The sequence below is a fragment of the Clinocottus analis genome, unplaced genomic scaffold (assembly GCF_023055335.1).
Source record: "Clinocottus analis isolate CAN_PGR_092001 unplaced genomic scaffold, fCliAna1.0.p SCAF_39, whole genome shotgun sequence".
Lineage (NCBI taxonomy): Eukaryota > Metazoa > Chordata > Actinopteri > Perciformes > Cottidae > Clinocottus > Clinocottus analis.
The window spans coordinates 235,224-255,897 of record NW_027176142.1 but is presented as its reverse complement, the minus strand read 5'-3'; the positions used below and the strand labels follow the sequence as shown (position 1 = coordinate 255,897).

Below are 20,674 nucleotides of genomic sequence, written 5' to 3'. Positions count from 1 at the left end.
ATAGAGCGTATTCACGTGACGTAAGCATCTTAGGAGTCAATGGGTTTTGCTATTGATTTTGCGTACTGGAGTCATTAGTCCCACATCCAACAATAAGGCACAGTGCAATAATCACAAGACACGCCGTTTTGAACTGAAATAGTGTCTCCTTCAGGATATAATAGTCATTTCTTAAGAAAAGCGGCATAAACCACAGCAAAACAATGCCGTGCATGGACCCCAACATGACCGTGAAACTTGTTGTGGTCACGTGGGTGAATACGCTCCATAACCTCGTAACGTCGTAGACAACGCTGACACATCCAAGAGGTTTTATTTGCGAAGATCATTCACGACATCCACTTTTCTCTTTGTCTCACTCCGATCTCACAAACGCTGTCCGGTAGGGCATTGAGACTCATCCAGGAGAGGAGAATACAAATTAAATTAAATTTAAAAAAAACACAAAATATTTGGGTTAATTCTTTTATTCCAGCGCAACACGGTACAACAGGATGACACCAGTAACTTTGTGTGATGTGGCCAGAACACAAGATGAAGGTCAAACTGTTCATGATCAAACCGGATGAAGCAGCAAAACGGGAGCCATCAAGATCTACGACAAGCTATAACAGAGTTTCTTAAGAAAAGGCATAAACCTAAAGAATGTGAAAGAAAAGATTAGAATGCTCCTCCAAGTCGTGGTCTGAAACACACCTGCTGGTTATTAATCTGTCAACACACCACATGTACTGTATTCAGTGATGTTCTAAATACATAACAAACCCATCGGGAGAAGACTAACCGCTAGTCTGTGACAACACGGCCCTCCTGCTGCCATCCCTCACAACCACAACCCAGAGTAAACTGTACAGACCAAGAGACAGGACGGAGTAGAAGTGAACAGATCTTCACGAGGACGAGCCAGTTAGCTGCAAGTTGTGATGGAACCGAGCGGCGAGCAAGCGGGGCGGTCCTCAGTTAGCAAAGACCTGACGCACGGCGTTGGCAATGTGCTTGGCGCTGATGCCAAACAGGTCGAGCATCTCTTGGGGCTTTCCGCTGCGGGGAACGCCCGTCACGGCCAGCCGGGTCACAACTATGCCGGGCTCTTGGCCCACTGCCGACAGCACCGCTTCACCAAGACCCCCTGGAGGGAGGGAGGGAGACCATCAGATCAAAGCAGCTAGAGAAGACATGAAGCCCTCTAGGTAGACCGATAGATAGAACAGCTCATGGTACACGAGTAGAGAAGTCTGCAATAGCACACACGCACACAGACACACACGCACACAGACACACAGACACACAGCCTACCCTCCTTGTAGTGGTCCTCCACAGTGATGATCTGACCCTTAGTGGCTCTGGCACTGGTCAGAATGGTCGCGGCATCCAAGGGCTTGATGGTGAATGGGTCAATTACACGGATGTTCTTTCCTGTTGGAATTCATGAGGAGATTGTTACTTTGGGAAATGATTAAACCACGATGGTTAACCTAGAAGCTGATGACTTCCATCCCCTGAAGTACCAAACAGGAGTTGTGGATGAATGTTAGGAAGCGCTCCATGTCACCACTAGAGGGCGCTGCAGGTTCACCTTCTTTGGCCAGCTGGTCGGCAGCAGCCAGGGCCTCATGCAGCGTCACACCAGCTCCCACTACAGTCACACAGTCACTGTCCGACTGGCGCACAATCTGGTAAAGTACACATTTATTCATACACGTTCATGTTCTGTTCATTCAAATGTATTTTGTTGCTCCAGCGACTTGGTGGACTAGTACATAGAGTGTGTACACATCATTGATGGTTACCTTGGCAAAGCCCACTTCAAACTTCTCCTCTGGGGAGTAGAGGACTGCAGTCTCTGGTCTGCTGGTGCGGATGAAACAGATCCCCTGAGGAGGTCGAGGGATGAGTTACAGCAGAAGAACAGAAGGCTGGATTACTGGATCCACCACCAGGTGGCTACAGACCTTGGTGTTGGCCGCCAGCTCCACAGCCCTCTCCGTGGACACGGCGTCGCTGGGGTAAAACACGGTGCAGGTGGGAATGGCACGGAACATGGCCAAGTCCTCCAGGGCCATCTGGGAAGGACCATCCTCACCTGAAAAGCAGAATCAACTCAGGCGGGAGGCCGGACTCTCGTCCCCACGAGGACGTCTGTGACGCTGCGGCAGGCTTACCGATGGAGACGCCGCAGTGCGACCCCACCAGGTTCACGTTGGACTGGGAGATGGCGCCCATGCGGATCTGGTCGTAGGCTCTGGAGAAAAAGGCAGCAAACGTGCTGGCAAATGCAACCGTGCGGTCTCGGGTGGCACAGCCGATGGCCACGCCCACCTGCAGCGTGGAGAAGAATTGGTATTAAGGCTCTTAATGACGGCGTGTGATGAGGTTTGAGTGTAAAGAGATAAGTATATAGTACCATGTTCTGTTCAGCAATGAAGCACTCGATGTAGCGCTCGGGGAACGCCTTCTTGAAGGTCTCTGAGAAGGTGGAGTTCTTGGTGTCTCCGTCCAGGGCCACCACTCTCTGGCTTGCTTCGCCCATCTTGGCCAGTGCGACGCCGTACGCACGCCGTGTCGCCATCTGCAGGAAGGAATGGTGACGATCAACAGGGTCATCAACACAAAGCTATAATCTACAAGTCTGACTGAAACAGAGGAATCAGTAAACGTACAGCTGTTAAAAGGTCGATGCATCCGTTGCAACAAATGTGTCCAGACAAAAGTAACCAACAGCACATTTGCCGGCGTTCAACAGGAGAACGAGTGAAGCGCTACCTTGTCTCCCTTCTTGTAAGCGGGGGGCGACGGCAGGGCGATGGCGCTCAGGTCGGCGGGCACCGTGTCGTCTTTGGGCAGCTCGGGGCTCAGCGTCTTGTTGGGAACCTGGATCAGAGCCTGCAGGTCCTTCAGGACGTCGTCCAGCTTGTCCTTGGGAATGGGCTTCCCATGCCAGTTGTCAAGATCCTCGATATCTGCAGCAAAGAGATAAACAAGTCTGAATCAAACTCAGAATTTAATCGCTCAGTGAATTAAATATCCATCTCATGAACACTAACTTTTGAGTCCTTTGCCCTTGAAGGTCTTGGCTACGATGCAGGTGGGTTTGCCCTTCACCTGCTGCGCCTGCCAGAAGGCTTTGCACAGCTCCTCCACGTCGTGTCCGTCCACCACATACGTGTTCCACCTAGAAAACATACATGTTGCTCAGTTTAACAGCCTGCAGACACAATGTGAGAGAGTCAAGTTACATTTAACCCACGAAAGGCAACAACTTTGGACCGAGAACAGTACGGTCCTGACAATACACAAATATGACATAAAGTCAGTATGACATGAGTCATGTTTATTTTGATAATGTCTTCAGAGACATTTTAAAATGGCCATCGGTCAAATGTTTCTCGGATATCAGACAAAGGAGGAACATTTGGTACCGACCCAAAGGCTTCGCAGCGCTTGCGGTACGTCTCCATGTCGTGCTTCAGGGGCGCAGCTTCACTCTGACCGAGCCGGTTGACGTCCATGATGGCCACCAAGTTGTCCAGTTTGTAGTAGGAGGCAAAGGCCATGGCCTCCCACACCGAGCCCTCCGAACACTCGCCATCGCCCATCATGCAGTACACGCGGTACCTACAGGCCAACGCAGAACAGTTCATCTCCACACAGCTGAGCCCGTCAAGGTTCCCACTAGACTAAAGTCAGCTGGACGCAGACTGAAGGAGACTCAGACCCAAAGGACCGGTCAGACGGGCTGCAGAGGTTCTGCCTTTGTCTCCAAAGAGCTCAGACTCACTCGTTTCATCCAGAAGTAAACGTCCTGACAGCTCAGTGACATCACTGGTTCTTGTACCGACTCTGGACATAAACATTTTGTTCACCAACAGTCACTCCCACGAAGACGAAGAAGAGGTACATAACTCTGTCCGTATTATTGTTGCTACGTTAAACATTACTGTTGCAGCAGAGCAAATCCCTTTGGACCTGCAACACTAAACAAGTCGAGCTTCGCGACTACAGTTTATTCATCCGATTAGAGTTCAGCCATCACTTTAAAAGTTACCGACTGCCAGGCAAGTTACTGCACTGAAGGAAGTCTCTGTGAAACAACTATTGTTGACGCAACAACAACAACTCTCAACATCAGAATCACATAAATAGTTTGAGTACAGAGAAAATATCCTGAAGCAATCTAATTGAAACATAACGTTCATAATGCATACTGATGCTGAAAAGAAAGACACAGGTTTAATGCAAAACGTTGAACATACACACTTGTGTCTACATACCCTGATTTGTCAAAGTACTTTCCCGTGTACGCCATCCCACAGGACGCCCCGAGGCCCTGACCCAGAGAGCCGGTCGCCACGTCGACAAAGGCCAGTTTCTGACGACCAGAGAGGAAACCAAACGTCACACAAGATGCTGACGGAGAGCAACTTCAACACGACGGTCAGTCTTCCAAGGAAACCTGAACACCAGAAGGACTCGGGTTCAGCTCACCGGCGTGGGGTGACCCTCCAGATCGCAGTCGACCTTACGCAGGTTGAGCAGCTCCGACTCCTTCACGAAGCCGGCCTCGGCCCACGCGGCGTACAGGACGGGTGCAGCGTGGCCCTGCAGACAGCCAGGAGGCTTTAGAGACAGCGGATCACACTTCCACTGAAGAATATTCTCTCTCAAAGACATGCGCCAACCTTTGAGAGCACAAAGCGGTCGTTGCACTGGTTGCGCGGGTCGTCTGCTTTGTAGCGCATGGTGTTGAAGAAGAGCACCGACATGAGCTCTGCCGCGCTGCAGCACGACGTGGGGTGACTGCGGAGAGAAGAGACGCAGCGTGGACAAGATGTCGACAACGAGACAAGAAAATCATCTGTATTCAAACACAAAGTGCACACACACCATGCATGTGCTGCTACAGCCACGAGGCTTCACACCGGTTTTAGTTTGACAATAAAAACACGCCACAATTGGTCATTCCTAAAAAAAAAAGTCAATACATTTGTAACTCAAGCAATGATTATTTTAAAGAGAGCCTTCCATCTCTTGGGATTAGAAAATCAATCGATTGGTAATCTGTCATCTTTCCACATTCACAGCACTTAAAAAAACACAAGTGTACTTGTGTAAAAACACAAGTACACTTGTGAAACTGTTAGTTTCTGCATCGTGGTTTATGGTATTGCAATATTCAACTTTAGAAATCCCAGGTTGCTCAACAGCATCTTGCTTCCCTGTGCAGGTTAGATTACAAACAGCATCATATTTAAACCATGCAGAACACTTATCTTCATCAAACATACATCACGGTCACTGTTAGAGTTCATAATAAACAACCCAGTGCTCCGTTTACCCTTGTCCTCCTGATGAGAGATAACCTGTTGGGAAATAAACTGAAAGCCATCAGATACTCGAGCGTCATGATCCACATCCAGCAAATAGTGAGAAACAACAGGCGTTGAGTTTCAGTGTCATCGGTGAAAAGCATCCTTTGTTAAACGTGTCGGTCCATCAGGGCATCCAGGAAATGCTCATCGTTTCCTTCTCAGCTGCCATGAGGAAGAAACAAACCGGTTTACCAACAAACGTTTCCTTTTCAAAAGTTAAAGTTGCGCAATTCAAAAATCACAAATCCGGATTTCTTACAATGTGAATACAATAAAACAGGGAGGGGAAACAAAGGGGACCAATTGGATTTTAAATTGGGAATCCTCCACGTGATAAATACCAGATCAGGTGAATGACACACAATGCATTTAGAATATGAGGCGCGGTCCTTCACTTCATCAATACAAAGCTGGCTTATTGCCCAACTCGCTGGTTTATTGCCCAACTCGCTCCACTGAGTCGGAGTTCAGATTTTGATGCTACAAAATAAAAAAAATGAAAACTACAGAATCTGTTGCATAAATACAGTGCTTATTTTATTTTCAATCTAATATGCAAGGACAAATTATCTAGTCAAAAACTACTCATCAGATTCACATGCGACTGCAAAACAGTTACCAGAGGAATCCAAAACGCGAGGTTTAAGTTACAGACATTTCTGATATCGACATTGTGGGTTTTCCATGTTGTGGGCACAGATTATAGAAACATTACAAAAATCATGTCAACTAGGAAACCATTTAAAGTGACCCCGCGTGGACCCTGGATCAGGGATGGAAGAGAAGACGTCAGATTGCCAGTTTAAGCCTTTTGGGAGAGTAAAACTACCATTTGATAGACACGCGACACCAATTTCCTGAAAACAATTGCAACTGGTGTGCAACTTCCAGCTGGCTGCAACTGGCTGCAACTTTAAATTACGGCTTCAAACTGACCACGAGTCGCGTGATCACCTGATTCCTGGTTAGCAGCTCGGTGCTAAGACTAAAAGTACTCCAGCAAGCTGCCATGCTGTTTGTGTCAGTGCATGATCTATCAGACTGCACTGATTGTGACGTCGACAAGAGACGCTGCTGCTGGTTTTCACTGACGACACAACGTGTTATATTGTGCTCACTTTAGCACAGACTGTGCACGCAGACCAATATAACTCTGCAAGTAGCTTAACAGTGCAGCAGCTCGTAATCGCTCGCGGTGGCGGAGTTTCAACCGCGTGAAAGTAACCTGCAGGCAGCACGTGCCACCGGGCCGCAGGTAACCCGCGCGTGGCCGTCACGTTGCGGTTCCAACACGCTGCACGTTTGTGTCGGTGCGCTTCGCGTTAGCTCGTTGCAGCATTACTCGACATCGCTTACCCAGAGTTCGAGGCGCATGTCGCCTTGATGGAGTTGATCCGCAGCTTGTTAGCGACGTCTTTCAGCCCCTGCAGAGTTTTTTCATCGGGTTTGTGGTAGCTGGTCATGGTTTCTGGATTAGTTTTTCTTTCTTTTTTTCAAAGAAAACGCGTCCGCTTGAATAGTTCAATTACTTCAATTACTCAGCGGCTTTCCAGGGGTCGTCGGTTCAAAGCTGCGCAACGCCGCTGCTAGCTGTCTGACGAGAGCGCGACCGAGGAGGCGGAAGCGCGCGGGGAGGGGCGCTTATGTCTCCTGCGCGGCCACGCCCACCTGGCCTCCCATTGGAGGGCGGTCCGCCGCGTGCTGCTTCAGATCTTCACGTGAAAGTTACGGCTCGTGGTGACTTCGTTCTGATAATGTCCTTTCTGATAAACATATGGCCAGAGTATGAACTTAAAGCACTAATCATCACAGCCAGACACCTTGTGGAGAACTGGAGCGAGTTACACGGCTTGGTTTAAGAAATGAGGTTGCTTCCGGGTTGTTTGCAACAGTATGTGAGCTATAGAAACATGAATGATGACTTTACAATACAACTTTTAATCAGAAATAAATGTATTATCTGATACAATATGCATACGCTGTGCTTGAAGACCAGTGATCAGTATACATGTGGGTTTTTTCCATACATGCCGCTGTCCCTTTAAAGCTGAAGCTGGATGGCTGCCAACCCGGAAATGGAGGATTTTGCCCTCTCATCCTTACTCAGGGAAACACAGGACCGCTCGTCCAGCAACACGAGCTTCAAATACTCCCTCGCTTCTTATGTATTAGTTACTGACACGTTGCTTTGAACGTGCTGATTATTTGCATTTGTACATGTCAATAGATGAGTGAGAAAAAATATTTTTCCAAATGTTATTGTTAAAAACAATAGATGTGGGCTGTACTCGTGTACGAACGTGACACAAGCAACCCTTATGAACATTTTACAGATACAAAGAGCATCAGTTACAGATACACTATCAAGATGTAATCTATACTTTTCATACAACACAATAACAGTCACCCTACACACCAAGCCTGTGTTCAAGTCAAACTCTTCCTCATTTTGGCCATCGTTGCAAATCTTATGGCTCAAGTTCCTCCTCTTGAAGTTGCTGAAATAACACACATGCCATTAAAACCACAGCAGTTGTATGTCTGAGCGTGCCACAAAGAGAAAGGACTGATCCTAGCTTTACCTTGAGTCTCTCTCTGGCGTCGGTCCTCTCCTCCTGGGAGACGAGGTCTTTGTCAAGTTGCTCCAGCTGTGGCAGCAGACTCAATACCATCAGCCGGTAGTCGGTCGTTTCCACCAGAGGATTGTCAGACAGGACCAACGCTTGCAGAGTTTTCGACACAAATGCAAGGCTGAGCAGGCCCTTCTCATCTACGATTGCATTGCTTCTAAGACAGAGACAGAAGCATGCAGCATATATCATCTGCGATATGTTCATTTTATTTATTAGGTCTGATCTGCCCCGTTGGGCTACAACTGTTTACCTGACATTGAGGTACTGAAGACACTTCATGTTGGGGTTGAGGCCATCCAGAGTATCGAGCTGGTTGTCTCGAAGGTGAAGGGTGGTGAGGCGCTCCAACTTCTCCAAACCCTCCAAACGCTTGATAACATTTTGGGCCTGAACGGAGAGCAAAGACACACACTGGCAATCTGTTCTCTGCATTATGACGTGGATGTTAAGGCTGGTGTTCAGTGATCAACCTCATCCAGTGTGGTCGTGCTCTTCACCAAATAGTGCTTTTATTACCAAATATAATTTCCGCAGGTTGGGAAGGTTGATGCCATCCGTGGTATCTAATTGGTTTCCTCTCAGCTCCAGAGTTACCAGGTTTACAAAACAGTCACTCTGAAGATCAGTCATGCTCTGGATTTTGTTACCTGCCAGAAACTCAGAATTAGTGTAATCCATCGTCATTCATCCATCCACACACGGAACTCAAACGCCATCATCCTGACATAAAGTCTGTAGCTCAACCTATAAGATTGAGGCTCTCCAAGGCAGGCCCGACCAGGCCTTGCAGGTCTGGTATCCGGTTCATTGACAAACTCAGCCACTGCAAGTAGGTCAACTCAGCAAAAGGTTGACTCTTGAGACATTCCACAACATTATTGTCGACCTACAGAAGAAGAGTTGCAATCAACATTCGCCATCGGTCAAAGTCAACATCCTTTTCTAAATGAATGTAAAGGAGAAGTCCTTGCCTTCAGCCAGAGCAGTTGGGTGAGAGACGCCAGAGGAGAAAGATCATTGAGGTGGTTGTTGGATAAATCCAGAAAACGTAAGTGAATATAACTGCAGAGTGCAGCAATGTCAGTCAGTCCACTGAGTGGGACGACAGCGTCCAAGGGAAAGATGAAATCAAAGAGATTGTTACAATGAATAGCACCCCGGCAGTATGGCTATGGCAGATAATTTAGCTTTTAATGTATATTTGCCATCCTACATGTTTTTTAGATCCATTCTGACAAATGCATGTCCAAGTCCATTTCCTGTTCGGCAGAGCAACGAGAGCGCCGGCCCGATGATTTCCTGGGTCAAAGGGACAACCGGTACCTTAGACAGGAAGACAGCGCAGGATTAAACCATTAAAATCCGTCAAAAGGGAGTAGATGTACAACATGATGGATCAAAGCTGAGACACAAGCCCCTCCACGCGCTGGAGCTTCAAACCCAACCCACATTTCAGCCATGAATGGGTCTCCCATGTAGAGGTTTATGTGAAGTACTGCAGTAAAACCTTTGCATAAAAGGTCAAAATAACACACTCAAGTAATATTTAACTAACACATGACCAATGACGATTCAATGCACAAATGAATGCAGGCTGTATCATAATTCCTGTTGCTCACCGTCAACATACAATCAAGTCACTGTGACTTTATGAATTCACACTGAGTGAAGATTTAAGCAGGGGGGTAAAAAGTGTCCCTGGAGTTACTGTAGTGGATTTCCCCAACTGCAAGTCTGCTCCTGGATTTATGGGATGTTACGTCGTACTTACGCTACATAAAAGTTCAGATATGTATTGGTCAGCCTTTTCTGAAGCAGAATAATATTTTCATAGAAATTTGAAACCGGTTTCCAATTTCCATATTTACAACATAGAGGTTGGAGCATGAGTTGTTTCAATAAATGTGTTTATGTAAATACATTTGTAACTTTGAAATAACATTTAATTGATGAATAATCAGAGTGACTTGATCCCTTTAATCCTGGTGTTAATCAGTGAAGCCTCACTTGAGTAGATTATATGATTTGTCCTCTTTTCTAAGATTACAGTAAATAAACCATCGCTGGTTTTTCATTGTTTGCTTATTTGACACCAGGGGCCTCAGAGGAAGTAAAGGTGAGGGCATCCAGGCCTGAGCTCTCCTGTCTGAGCAGGTTCTGGGACGAGACCAGAGCCTTTGAGGATATTGGTTCACTTCAGACCTGAACCAGCGACTTAAGGCAGTGACGTCACAGTGACTTGGCGCTCGGACACAAACTACTAACTTGACTAGAACACAACTCCCAGGTAACACCGGTCCACAACTTGGGACCAACCACGTGACTCTGTTCCTCCGCCGTTGGTTCAGGTGAACCGGCCCGCTACCTGCTCGGCTCCCGGCGGCTGCGCTTCCTCCTCGGCCTCCTCGGCCTCGACGTCCGAGAAGAGCGCGTCCTCTTCGGCCTCGGACATGTTTGTTGTGTTCGGCGGCTCTAAAGTTACCGGTTCAGAGAAGCAGGAAACACTTTGTGCCAACGAGACAACCGTTTGCTTAATTTAGGCGCATTTACACAGGAACGAGACGTTAGAATGAAGCCGTCAACGCGTTGCCTGGGAGCCGCTGTGTTGCTGCTCCCATGGCAACAGAACAGCCGCAACACGCGCACAGGTGTCGTGAACTGATCTGACGGTCCGGGCGCGCGCGCTGCGCAACAGCTGCGCGATGTCTGCGCTCCAAGACGTTGCACATGTTCCTCTTTTTAACCACCGATTTGCAAAAGCATGGCTGTAGTAACGTCACATGTCGAAACATTGGCAACTGTGAAATATGGAGTAGCTTATGAAAATGTTATTCTGAACTCATTAACATGAAGAAACGCAGTTACAGTGTTGAAAAAGAAAAGAAAATCCTCAGAGATAATTATGTATTACATTGTGAATTAATATTTGCAACATGACAGACAGACACTTCTCAAGGACACTAGTTTTAGTGAGACCGAGTCAAGTTCATCATGGTGTGTAGTTCATGCCTGGACCAGTCATTCACTGAATGACGAGGCATATAGCATTAAATTAAAAAAAAAAAATCTATGGTGCATAGACAGTAATATTAGAAAATCCCAAACGTTCCCCAACCACATAAAGCTTGTTTATCACACACAAGCTGTGAAGCACGCGAGAACACAAAACTGCATCATTCAGGAAGAAAGCAAAAAAGTGCATTCTGTGCAATATCCTGACATCCACTGCTACAGGATCAGTTCATGAGTGTATTACCACTTTGAGGTAATTGTAATTACAAACCAAAATTAACAGGTTTATCTATACGACGTTAATGGTGAAGTGTGGCGCGCTGAGCGTTGTCATCGTCTTGGGTCAGGAAGGTGAGGGCTCAGTCCACTTGCATATTGCGCAATAGAAACCCTTTCTTCACGCCTCCCTGCAGCATCCTGGCACCAAGACTTCCACCTGTGAGCCCGTCGCTGAAGAGAGCAAGAGAATAAAACATTAAACACAGACACAGACACACACAGACACACACAGACACACACACGTCTTACAGTCAGTACAGACGAGTTATGAAACCAGACTACCAGCATACAGAGAAATGTCTACACCGTCAAGAGGAACAAGGCAGGGTAATGTCCAGTGTTTTGTAAACGACCACTTCTGCACTCCAACTGTAAACCATCGCAGCTGGAGACAAAACATGGTTTTCCTTCAACGCTTACATAGGGCTAAACTTCCTCCTCTTCGGATCCGGAGGCTCATGACCATCCAGATGTCTCTGCAAGCAAGAGAAAGTGAAAGGACAATATGAATACTACTTCTAGGAACACAATGAGTCCATGCAATGTTGTCCGGCTCCTCCGCTCAGACGCAGCGGCTCGACCAACCTCCTTCCCTGAAGACTCCTGCTGTACTCTTCTCTGCTCCAAGTTTTGCTGAGAACAGACAAACACGTTCGACTGTTCACCAGAGGAATGTCTTTAGTCTACACTTTAGTGCTGAATAAATACTCAAGATAACAATTATGAAAACACGTTCTAGTGCATTTCATCCAAGGTCCTGCCAGGAATGAACAGATGTTTGTGAGGTTTCTGTGAATATCTGCATCGCTGTGAAGTTGTAGTAAACTGTTTGCAGCCACCTTGTGCAGCTCAGAGAGCTGCTGGTGCCGGATCAGGGCCTCCTTGCTGGGGAACTGCCTGCGACACAGCAGACAGGCCAGTTTAACCCAGTCCGTCATCCTCCCTTCCTTCTCTTCTTTGTCGCCTCCTTCTTCGTCGCTGTCAGTTTCTCCGCTGTAGGCAGGAACCAGACCCTGCGGAGCCGGAGGAGGGGAGCGCTGCAGAACGAGGAGCAGAGAGGATGGAAGAAGAACTTTGATAGTACGCTTGAAATGAAACGTTCTGTAGCACCTTCTACAAACAGACAGGTGAGGAAAACAGACCCCACGTAATAAACACAATCCCTTTGACCGTGTCCTTACTTCTGCACTTTGCCGGATCTGGTCCAGAAAGATCTGAGGCCGCTCAGACAGCGCACCCTGCAGGAGTCAGAGGGGTCAGAGGTCAGTAGGACGTCGTCTGGTTGCTGCTCACCTGAGGTCACAGCTCAGCACGTCTGTGGAAGGTCGTGTACCTTCTTCTCCAGAACAGCGTAGCCTGCGTCAGCGCTCGCAGATTCTCGGCGGTCGTCTGGGCGACTGTGGCCGGGCGCCCGGGTGTAACCGGGGGGAAGCGCCGTGGAGCCGACGGCCGGGGAGGAAGAGACAGAGCGCATGTTCTCCTTGTGTCTGTTGAGACTCTTAGCCCAGCGCTCCATATCCTTTGCTATCTAATAACATAAAGCCAAGAGATGCCAGTCAGCCATTTATATACGGACCAAACAGAAGAATTACACACAAGAGGAGGCCAAGAACACCTGAGCAACACAACACAACTCAGTGCAACAAATACCAGCTGGTGAAGTCCAACATTCGCAGAAAGAGCAAGAAGTGTTAAATATCTATGAAAATGTTGGCAATGCAGAGGAGCGTCGTACACTTTGAACTCAACCGTGTTATCTGATACTGTATTGTTATTGTACCAACGAACAGTTTTAATTATACATAATCAAATCTAACAGACGTTTGTGTTTATTGTGCAGAAACAAAAGCAAACAAACTAGACTTTATTTTCATTCCATCAGCCTGCAGTAGGTAGAATACCTGCTGAGCAGTTTTATTCTTGGGTTTGTCTTTCTTCTCCTTGCCGAGCGAAGCAAACGGTGAGTCTGACGGCGCCGCGCCCAAGCTGGAGGGAGCGCCGTCAGCGCTGGACTCTCCAGCAGCAGCAGGAATGTAGGAGCGCTTCTCTCCATCCCAGTACATGTACTGCTGCGTGTGAGGGTTGAAGTAGTACTGCGAAGACAGAGGCGGCAGGAAACCAGACTGAAAGGCTGAGCAAGACAACACAGACAGAAATACACACGTCCAAGCGTGCTAGCTTGGCATTAGCCCGCTGTACATCAGTGCTCTACCTGGGAGTTGGGGTCGTAGTAGAGGCCTGTGAGAGGGTCGTAGTAGTAGGCGGAGCTTTCGTCATAATGATATGTGGACACATCTGGCACAGCTGCAGTCAAAGACACAGAATCAAACTGGAATTCATCATGAAAGGTTAGCGTGACGGTTTACCAGCATTGTGGTTCACATCACTTCAGACGGGGTCAGGGTTATGAAGGTACATCTCATCAATAAGCATGAATAAAGGTGTCGGCAGCAGTGGGAGCAGGAAGCCTTACGGTACTGCTGGAGCTCGTGCTCAGTGCCCGGGGTCGCCGGCTGGCTGGGAGCTGCAGGTTGTGGTTTCCCCACGATCTCAACCTGCAAAGAGACTCAGTGCTCAGCTCACGTAACTATAATGAAATAGAAAGAACACAAACGCTAGCATTGTACCTGTGTCACTGGTGCGGTAGCTGTGGTGAGGAGAGCAGTCTGTGTGAGAGAGTGAGGCTGCTGCACGACTCCGGGTCCAGACGCCCCTCTCTCAGCTGCAACACAAACAGCTGCTTCAGGTGGATGCCAGGTCAATCACAAGGTGAACAGCTGTGGAGATGTGTTGGTAATGAGCTCTGCATGTTTAGCAGACGCCATACCAACCTAGCGCTGCTGCTCCTGCATAAGCACCCATCTGAGCTGCTCCTGCAGCAGGTGGAGCAGCAGCCCTGACGTCTGCCTTGAAGGACGTGCCATCCAGCCCAGAGTATTCATTCCCTTCCTGGTTGTAGGTGACTGCTGCCCCCTGCTGGTACACTGGTGTATCTAGACTCTGACTTCCACCTGATCCATTCTGAGCGGTCTGAGTATGAAAAATATAAACATATATATTTTTTTACAAGGAAAGAAAAACACATGAATACAGTCGTAAATGAACAGCACTGAAGTAAAGGGGTTTTCCTTCAGGTCATGCCGTTACCTGCGTGACGGCCCACTGGGCAGCAGCTATTGCGGTGCTGGCCACGGTGGCGGCGCTCACCCTGCTGCCGTCCGTCAGGAACACGTCTCTGGCAGAGAGGACGGCACAGCGGCGGTTCAGAGGCCAACAATTATTATAAATGCATGAGTGTGCGGCAGCATTATTGGGTAATTGCCTCTGCAGAACAGTTCATGTGTGTAAGTGTTCACCGTTTGGAGCCTTTGGCAAACTCCACCACGATGGCTTTCCCGTCGATGGACAGAGTCGGCTGCAGAGCCTGCAAGATCTGGAGCAGCTGAGACGCTTCCTGTTGACCAACACTGTGAGTTAGTGTGGCTACGTTTGTGTTACTGTCTCTGTGTGTGTGTGTCTGTTGAGGATGAAGCGCATTTCATCTGAACACATTACAACAATGACAACATGTAAAGTCTGTGGATTAGAAATGAACAACAATTCATCCGTGGAGCACTTATTTAAGCACGAGTGCGTCTCATCGTGTTTCTCACCACTATGGTGGAGAGCTGCAGGAAGGCAAAGCCCCTGTTGAGGTGTGTGTGCTTGTCCTTGATCAGCCGGACGTTGGAGGGCGAGAGCGTGGCGAACGGAGCCAAAGCAGATAAGATGGTTTCCACGGCGGTGTGAGGGCCGAGGTTCCTGAGTATCAGAGCTGGTGCAAGAAGAGAGAGCGATGCAATCGTTAACACATTCATTATTGTGGTTGCCAGATAATGTGCACGCATCCCATAATGCCCCTCCTGGTTCGTAAGCTATAAGTAGGCAGAGAAAATGTATTTGCTTTAATTTATATTACACAATATAACACATATAAAGCAATCATTAATAAAACAAACAACAATAAAAAACATGTCAATGTTAAATTAAATGTACATTTTGTATTTAGTGTTAGTCCTGTATCAAAAGTGCTCTTTAATATCTAAACCTGATTTATTAAAGGTTTTAATTACTGAGAGTCAAAACATCGTCAAATAAAACCCTGAATGAGCACAGAAACAATTCTTTACTACATTTCACTGAGTGAAAGTCGGTCCCTCTGAGCTGAAGCCAGGTGGGACCGGTCCAGACAGACTTACTGTCGTTGGCGACGTCGGCCTGCTGGGCCGGCGGCCCCGGACTGACCGGCGGCCCAGAGGAGTGGAACGGCGCCGGCAGCGGCAGCAGGCCCGGCGCCCCGTCCTTCTGAAGGCCAGCAGGCAGATCCCTCTGCAACTGAGGCAACTTCAGCTCGGCCTCTGGGGAAAGACGGCGTCATGCATGATTGGATGGAAGAGAGTGTGAGTAGAGGAGAGGGATCCACAGCAGCCCCGTTGAAGTCCTTTACCTGATTTAGGCACACTGCACTTGAAGCACTTCTCTCTCCTTTTGAAGTTTTGCACACCGCACTGTTGAAATGTTACACAACCTACCGTTAAAACACTTATTTTAAAGAATGAGCATTGATTGACACTACACTCCACGTAGGCATGACGCACAATGCCGACACACTACCTTGTTGCAGAGCCAGTCCTCATTGGCACGAGGCTTCGGGTCACTGTAGTGCATCGACACTCTTTGTCCCAGAATCAACAGCACGGCCTGAAAGAAACAGAAGGAGAGGGAGGGCAACACAGAATGACTCTCAGTGAAGACGAGGACACACGCCAGAGAAAGGCCTCATCTCACAAGAGATGAGAGAGAATGAAAGGGACGAGAGGGAGAGGGAAACAGAGGCCCAAAGAAAGAGGACACGAGAGAATTGCAACCTTCAGCTTTAGAAAATTGGGACGGACTGAGATGGCGTGTGTGTGTAGTGTGTGCGTGTCCATTTTTAAAAGGACACAATGTGTTATATCCAATTGTGTCATCCCTCCCCCCTTAAGGGGAAACCTTTTCACAGTTTTCCACACATCCCAATGTCACCACCTTCATCCCCCAAATAGACAAAGGATCCATCCTAATGATGGAATAATGGGAGATGACCCAGATATGAAAGATTCAAAAACAAGAAAACTACTTTATTGGTTCTGATTCAACATGCGATCGACCACGGGAGGAAATCTATCAGCCATGTCTCATTATCCCAGAGGTCGTACTGAAGACTTGAGAGAGATAACGTGTCTCTGAAGCAAGAGGCTCCCCTTTAATGCAGCAGCTGCAATGCTCAGTTATGAAGCTATGCAGTTATGCCCACACAGACAAACTTCACATGATGTGATGCGCGTTTGCCTGTTTGTGGAATTTGGTATGAAGAAGAAAGATGATTTTTCTCTCCAGTACAAAGACCTCATGACAAAGCTAATGTCTCCACTCAGCGTCTAAAGCAGACTGGGACGCGTCCCGTGCAGCTACACGCTAACTACGTGTCCCAGCTAAGCATGTGTACATGTGTATGTGTGTCTGTGTCGGGGAGAGTGACCTGGTTGGTCTCCATCCAGCGGCTGGCCTCCTGTATGACATTAAACTCGACGAAGGCGAATCCTCGGCTCTGACCTGGACACCGCCCAGCGCCATGGTAACCGAACAACAACAACAACAACATAACAACAACGCAGTGAGGGTTAGTGCTTCATGTCCAGAGGAGAGAGAGACGCTGTATCAGCACCAGTAAACATTGCTCCCTCTCTCCCTCGGAAGTCACACAGCTGACGGCCGGGAAGCCGCCGACACATCCTCTGAAGGCGGAGAACGCAACCCCACCCACCTCCTCAGGGTCAGAGGGGGAGGGGCAACCCCACCCACCTCCTCAGGGTCAGAGGGGGAGGGGCAACCCCACCCACCTCCTCAGGGTCAGAGGGGGAGGGGCAACCCCACCCACCTCCTCAGGGTCAGAGGGGGAGGGGCAACCCCACCTCCTCAGGGTCAGAGGGGGAGGGGCAACCCCACCCACCTCCTCAGGGTCAGAGGGGGAGGGGCAACCCCACCCACCTCCTCAGTGTCAGAGGGGGAGGGGTAACCCCACCTCCTCAGGGTCAGAGGGGGCGGGGCAACCCCACCCACATCATCAGGGTCAGAGGGGGAGGGGCAACCCCACCCACCTCCTCAGTGTCAGAGGGGGAGGGGCAACCCCACCTCCTCAGGGTCAGAGGGGGCGGGGCAACCCCACCCACATCATCAGGGTCAGAGGGGGCGGGGCAACCCCACCCACATCATCAGGGTCAGAGGGGGCGGGGCAACCCCACCCACATCATCAGGGTCAGAGGGGGCAGGGCAACCCCACCCACATCATCAGGGTCAGAGGGGGCAGGGCAACCCCACCCACTGAGCAGTTTGAGCCTGTTGGCTTTGAATGATGAAGCACCCATCCACCCACACACCCACCCACACACACGTGTCAGAGTGCCAGCTGAACTAGTTCAAGAGGTGCAAAGCTCCATATTCTGTCCATGCATTACTTTAACGGATTGGCAACACGTTATGTAACATATTGAGGTTCATATCATGTTCAATAACACTGTACATGATACAACATGATCCCAACACATCCTCATTTAAACATGTAAAGCTGGGAGCTAAACAGTGATGGGGGGGGGGGGGGGGGCTGTAAGTGTGCCGAGGTGCAGAGGAACACCTTACAGACCACCAGGTAGCAAAGAAGGAGGCCAGTGAGACGATGACCTTGATGGAAAACCTTTGGAGAAGAAGAGCTTTCCTGAGTGGTACGATGACGCTCACGTAGCTTAGCTTAGCTGCAACATTCATATCCTCACACTGGCGCACTCAAAAAGCTACGATGACAAACACAGTCAAATGCTTTCTGCTTCCGCTGCTGATTTCTCAGTTGAAAGTGTTAGTTTGTGAGCATTGTTTAACTACTTTAACAATTACTTCACTTGGAGATGGATGAGGCAGAATCATGAGGGGAACGAGGACATGAGTCAAGTTAAAGAGGAAATGAATGAGTGAAGATCTAAAACCTGTACGCATGCATTCATGTCCTGAAGTCAAATATGGACAGAGTTCTTCTTTAAAGCGTGCATGATGTTGCGTTGCCCTGTGAGCACTTCAGACACCAGCAGATCCCAAAAAATCAAAGCAGGAATTGCAGCAAAAGCCTGTATGAGTATATAAATATAAATCCATTCTTTGCATCAGCTATCTCTCCAGCTGTCAGAGGATGAAGAAGGACAGATAGTGAGAGAAGAGAGAGCACTTATTAATAAGAGAGAGAAGACTGAGCTGATAAGGAAAGTCACCTGAGAGAGCGGCATGGAAGGAGCTGGTCATGAAAACAGAAGAAAAAAAAACGTCTCGAGGCAATGAACTAGTTTTTACCTGAGGATTTGTTTCTCATGAGACGAACTTCTCTCGGCTGGATGCCCTGCTCCTGAAGTTGAGCTCGGATCTATATCCATAGAGACATTATTGCATTTAAGCCAACTGACCATCAGACCCACGCATCATCAGACTACTCAAACATGTGCAGGTGACGGGCCCTTACCTCGTTGGTGGTGACGTTAGGTGGCAGCATGCGCAGCATTATGATGTTGCTCGGCCTCTGGTTCTGGTCGAGATCTGCACGGTAGTCCTGGTCCAACTCCTCAAGGGACAGGTCTGGAGCATCACTGAGGTCCTCCTCCCCCGGCTGAAAGGCCTGCAAAGAGCAGTCAGATGTTTTAAACAACTGGACAGAACTGTAGCAGTTCTTCAAAGAGGATGGGCTTGCAGTGGCTTACCCTCCTCTTCACCGCTGCACGGGAGAACCGGTCCTCCTCTCTCTGTCTCTGATTGTATTCCATCTGTTCTGAAGGAGCACCACCTCGACCCCAACTGCCACCCCTGCCCCCTGAATGAGGGGCGCTGTTCTCAGGAAAGCCTCTTCCGCCTTTCCCCCGACCTCTTTCCATCCGACCGGTCATCAACTGTTCGAACTCCCGCCTGGATCCATCCTCCTCCCTCTGAAGTGATGGAGGGGCTCCATCCGGCTGCGACGGAGGGCACGGGGGCCACAGGAGCGCCTTCACCCCACGCCCGTCTCCTCTCTGGAGAAACCCCGGACGGTCCTGCAGGCGACCCGGGGAGAAGTCACAGACGCCCAGCGACTGCTCTTCCAGGCCGTACAGCCGGTCCCCCTCTGCTCTGACGTCATATCCTGCGTCCTCGTCCTCGTGGCCATAGCCTCTGTAGTCCATGTCGCGGAAGTTATGATCGTTGTGGGTGTTGCCATAGCGACCCGTGCGGTCACCTCGCCCACCCCTGTTAACGAGAGACAAGGTGAGGGACACGTGACACGTGGTCTTTGAGACAGAAACGCACCACAGAAGAAGAAGTGCTCACCTCCGCTCATAGTCCATGCTGCTTCACTGACGCTGCTCCTGGTCTGCCCTTCCCTCGGTGGTTACAGCATTGGAGACCCTACAAGTGCATCAGCAATTTGCGTGTTTGAATTAGAAGAAATTATCAGGATGATCAAGGTGAACTTTGCTGGTTGACCGACCTGCTCCTGGTCTCTGTAATACTTCTTCGGATTACAGCGTGGATATTTCATGCAAGAAAATTCACCTAGCGACATCAGCAATTTACTCTTTTGCATGAGAAGTCGACACTGCTTTTGAGATACAACTTCTCCAAAGTGGAGGCCTCCCGGGGTGCACAGGACTGATGTGCGTTCAATAGAGGCAAAAGGCATTCATTTTGTTATGTCGGCAAAGTAGCTGCATCTTTAAATACTGCACACTTCTTTAACTTTGCCTGAAATTGTCGCTCTACACGTCAAACCCCACAGATACTTGAGGCAGGGTGCGCCATGCACGTACCCGACCTAGCGACCCAAAAGGGACTATTTAACGATGACGTGTGGCGGTCATCTCGGTTAGCGGACAAGCTAACTATTCAAGCCTGTGGTTGGCTCGCTCGTCCGAGCAGAGACGCTGTCTCCAGAACCGTTTGTCACCTGTTTGTACACACGTCAACGGCAGTATTTGTAACAGAACGAACCCTTACCAGTGCCACATGTAACCGACAATACGTCCCCTAATGTCACGTCGATGCCCAGGTGAGGAGAGTGTTTTATTTTTTCACGGAAGCCTGTGTAAAATGGCCTCAGCAAGACAACAACTCGGAGGGGGCGGGAACAATTACCTGACCCTAGTATGTGATTCGTGGTTGGACAGCCAACGTATCAATGTCGACGGTGATTGGATAAGACAGAAAAGCCAGCCCAGAGCCGTATAAAGAAGGACCTGCGTCACCGGAAGTTAAACATGCGCGATGGTCACGTGATTCACGCTGACTTCATAT

At 48.9% G+C, this 20,674-nt stretch overlaps 3 protein-coding genes across 5 annotated transcripts; all 3 read right to left on the bottom strand.

Annotated features, from left to right (window-relative positions):
* Positions 1-451: 451 nt before the first annotated feature.
* Positions 452-6,978, bottom strand: tktb (transketolase b). The gene is made up of 14 exons (XM_068596696.1): positions 6,726-6,978; positions 4,680-4,797; positions 4,486-4,599; positions 4,272-4,369; positions 3,424-3,615; positions 3,045-3,172; positions 2,764-2,960; positions 2,405-2,569; positions 2,163-2,319; positions 1,953-2,083; positions 1,791-1,874; positions 1,577-1,673; positions 1,297-1,416; positions 452-1,129 (listed from the first exon to the last, which is right to left on the bottom strand). The coding sequence occupies exons 1-14, from the start codon at positions 6,830-6,832 to the stop codon at positions 957-959; spliced, it is 1,881 nt and encodes a 626-aa protein (XP_068452797.1). The 5' UTR covers positions 6,833-6,978; the 3' UTR covers positions 452-956.
* Positions 6,979-7,287: 309 nt separating this feature from the next.
* lrrc23 (leucine rich repeat containing 23) lies at positions 7,288-10,621 on the bottom strand. 2 transcript variants are annotated; one of them, XM_068596670.1, is made up of 8 exons: positions 10,368-10,621; positions 9,216-9,325; positions 8,974-9,094; positions 8,747-8,888; positions 8,519-8,649; positions 8,253-8,389; positions 7,952-8,153; positions 7,288-7,867 (listed from the first exon to the last, which is right to left on the bottom strand). In XM_068596670.1, exons 1-8 carry the CDS (start codon positions 10,452-10,454, stop codon positions 7,838-7,840), a joined length of 960 nt encoding a protein of 319 aa, XP_068452771.1. In that variant the 5' UTR covers positions 10,455-10,621; the 3' UTR covers positions 7,288-7,837. The 2 variants fall into 2 exon arrangements, with proteins under 2 accessions (XP_068452771.1, XP_068452770.1); XM_068596669.1 differs by having other exon boundaries at positions 7,952-8,156; positions 10,368-10,616.
* Positions 10,622-10,815: 194 nt separating this feature from the next.
* rbm10 (RNA binding motif protein 10) lies at positions 10,816-20,498 on the bottom strand. 2 transcript variants are annotated; one of them, XM_068596667.1, is made up of 23 exons: positions 20,378-20,498; positions 19,712-19,789; positions 19,111-19,630; positions 18,876-19,028; positions 18,710-18,779; positions 16,854-16,927; positions 15,947-16,033; positions 15,780-15,840; positions 15,532-15,690; positions 14,947-15,107; positions 14,650-14,747; positions 14,441-14,528; positions 14,125-14,323; positions 13,921-14,015; positions 13,767-13,848; positions 13,506-13,597; positions 13,195-13,386; positions 12,627-12,821; positions 12,475-12,531; positions 12,133-12,330; positions 11,879-11,926; positions 11,714-11,769; positions 10,816-11,464 (listed from the first exon to the last, which is right to left on the bottom strand). In XM_068596667.1, exons 2-23 carry the CDS (start codon positions 19,726-19,728, stop codon positions 11,374-11,376), a joined length of 2,793 nt encoding a protein of 930 aa, XP_068452768.1. In that variant the 5' UTR covers positions 19,729-19,789; positions 20,378-20,498; the 3' UTR covers positions 10,816-11,373. The 2 variants fall into 2 exon arrangements, with proteins under 2 accessions (XP_068452768.1, XP_068452769.1); XM_068596668.1 differs by lacking the exon at positions 20,378-20,498 and adding an exon at positions 19,872-20,125.
* Between the last annotated feature and the right edge of the window lie 176 nt (positions 20,499-20,674).

What these genes read in the sequence shown, in the direction of transcription:
- tktb (XM_068596696.1), bottom strand. Translation starts at nt 6,832, where the DNA reads ATGACCAGCTACCACAAACCCGATGAAAAAACTCTGCAGGGGCTGAAA. An exon ending in AGCTGGCGGCCAACACCAAG is followed by an intron (nt 1,875 to 1,952) that starts GTCTGTAGCCAC and finishes CGACCTCCTCAG; the next exon opens with GGGATCTGTTTCATCCGCAC. An exon ending in GGAGGACCACTACAAGGAGG is followed by an intron (nt 1,130 to 1,296) that starts GTAGGCTGTGTG and finishes CCCTCCCTCCAG; the next exon opens with GGGGTCTTGGTGAAGCGGTG.
- lrrc23 (XM_068596669.1), bottom strand. Translation starts at nt 10,454, where the DNA reads ATGTCCGAGGCCGAAGAGGACGCGCTCTTCTCGGACGTCGAGGCCGAG. An exon ending in ACCTGCGGAAATTATATTTG is followed by an intron (nt 8,390 to 8,518) that starts GTAATAAAAGCA and finishes CTCTCCGTTCAG; the next exon opens with GCCCAAAATGTTATCAAGCG. An exon ending in ACGCCAGAGAGAGACTCAAG is followed by an intron (nt 7,868 to 7,951) that starts GTAAAGCTAGGA and finishes GTGTTATTTCAG; the next exon opens with CAACTTCAAGAGGAGGAACT.
- rbm10 (XM_068596667.1), bottom strand. An exon ending in CCCAGTGGGCCGTCACGCAG is followed by an intron (nt 14,324 to 14,440) that starts GTAACGGCATGA and finishes TTTCATACTCAG; the next exon opens with ACCGCTCAGAATGGATCAGG. An exon ending in AGATCCGGCAAAGTGCAGAA is followed by an intron (nt 12,331 to 12,474) that starts GTAAGGACACGG and finishes CTCGTTCTGCAG; the next exon opens with CGCTCCCCTCCTCCGGCTCC.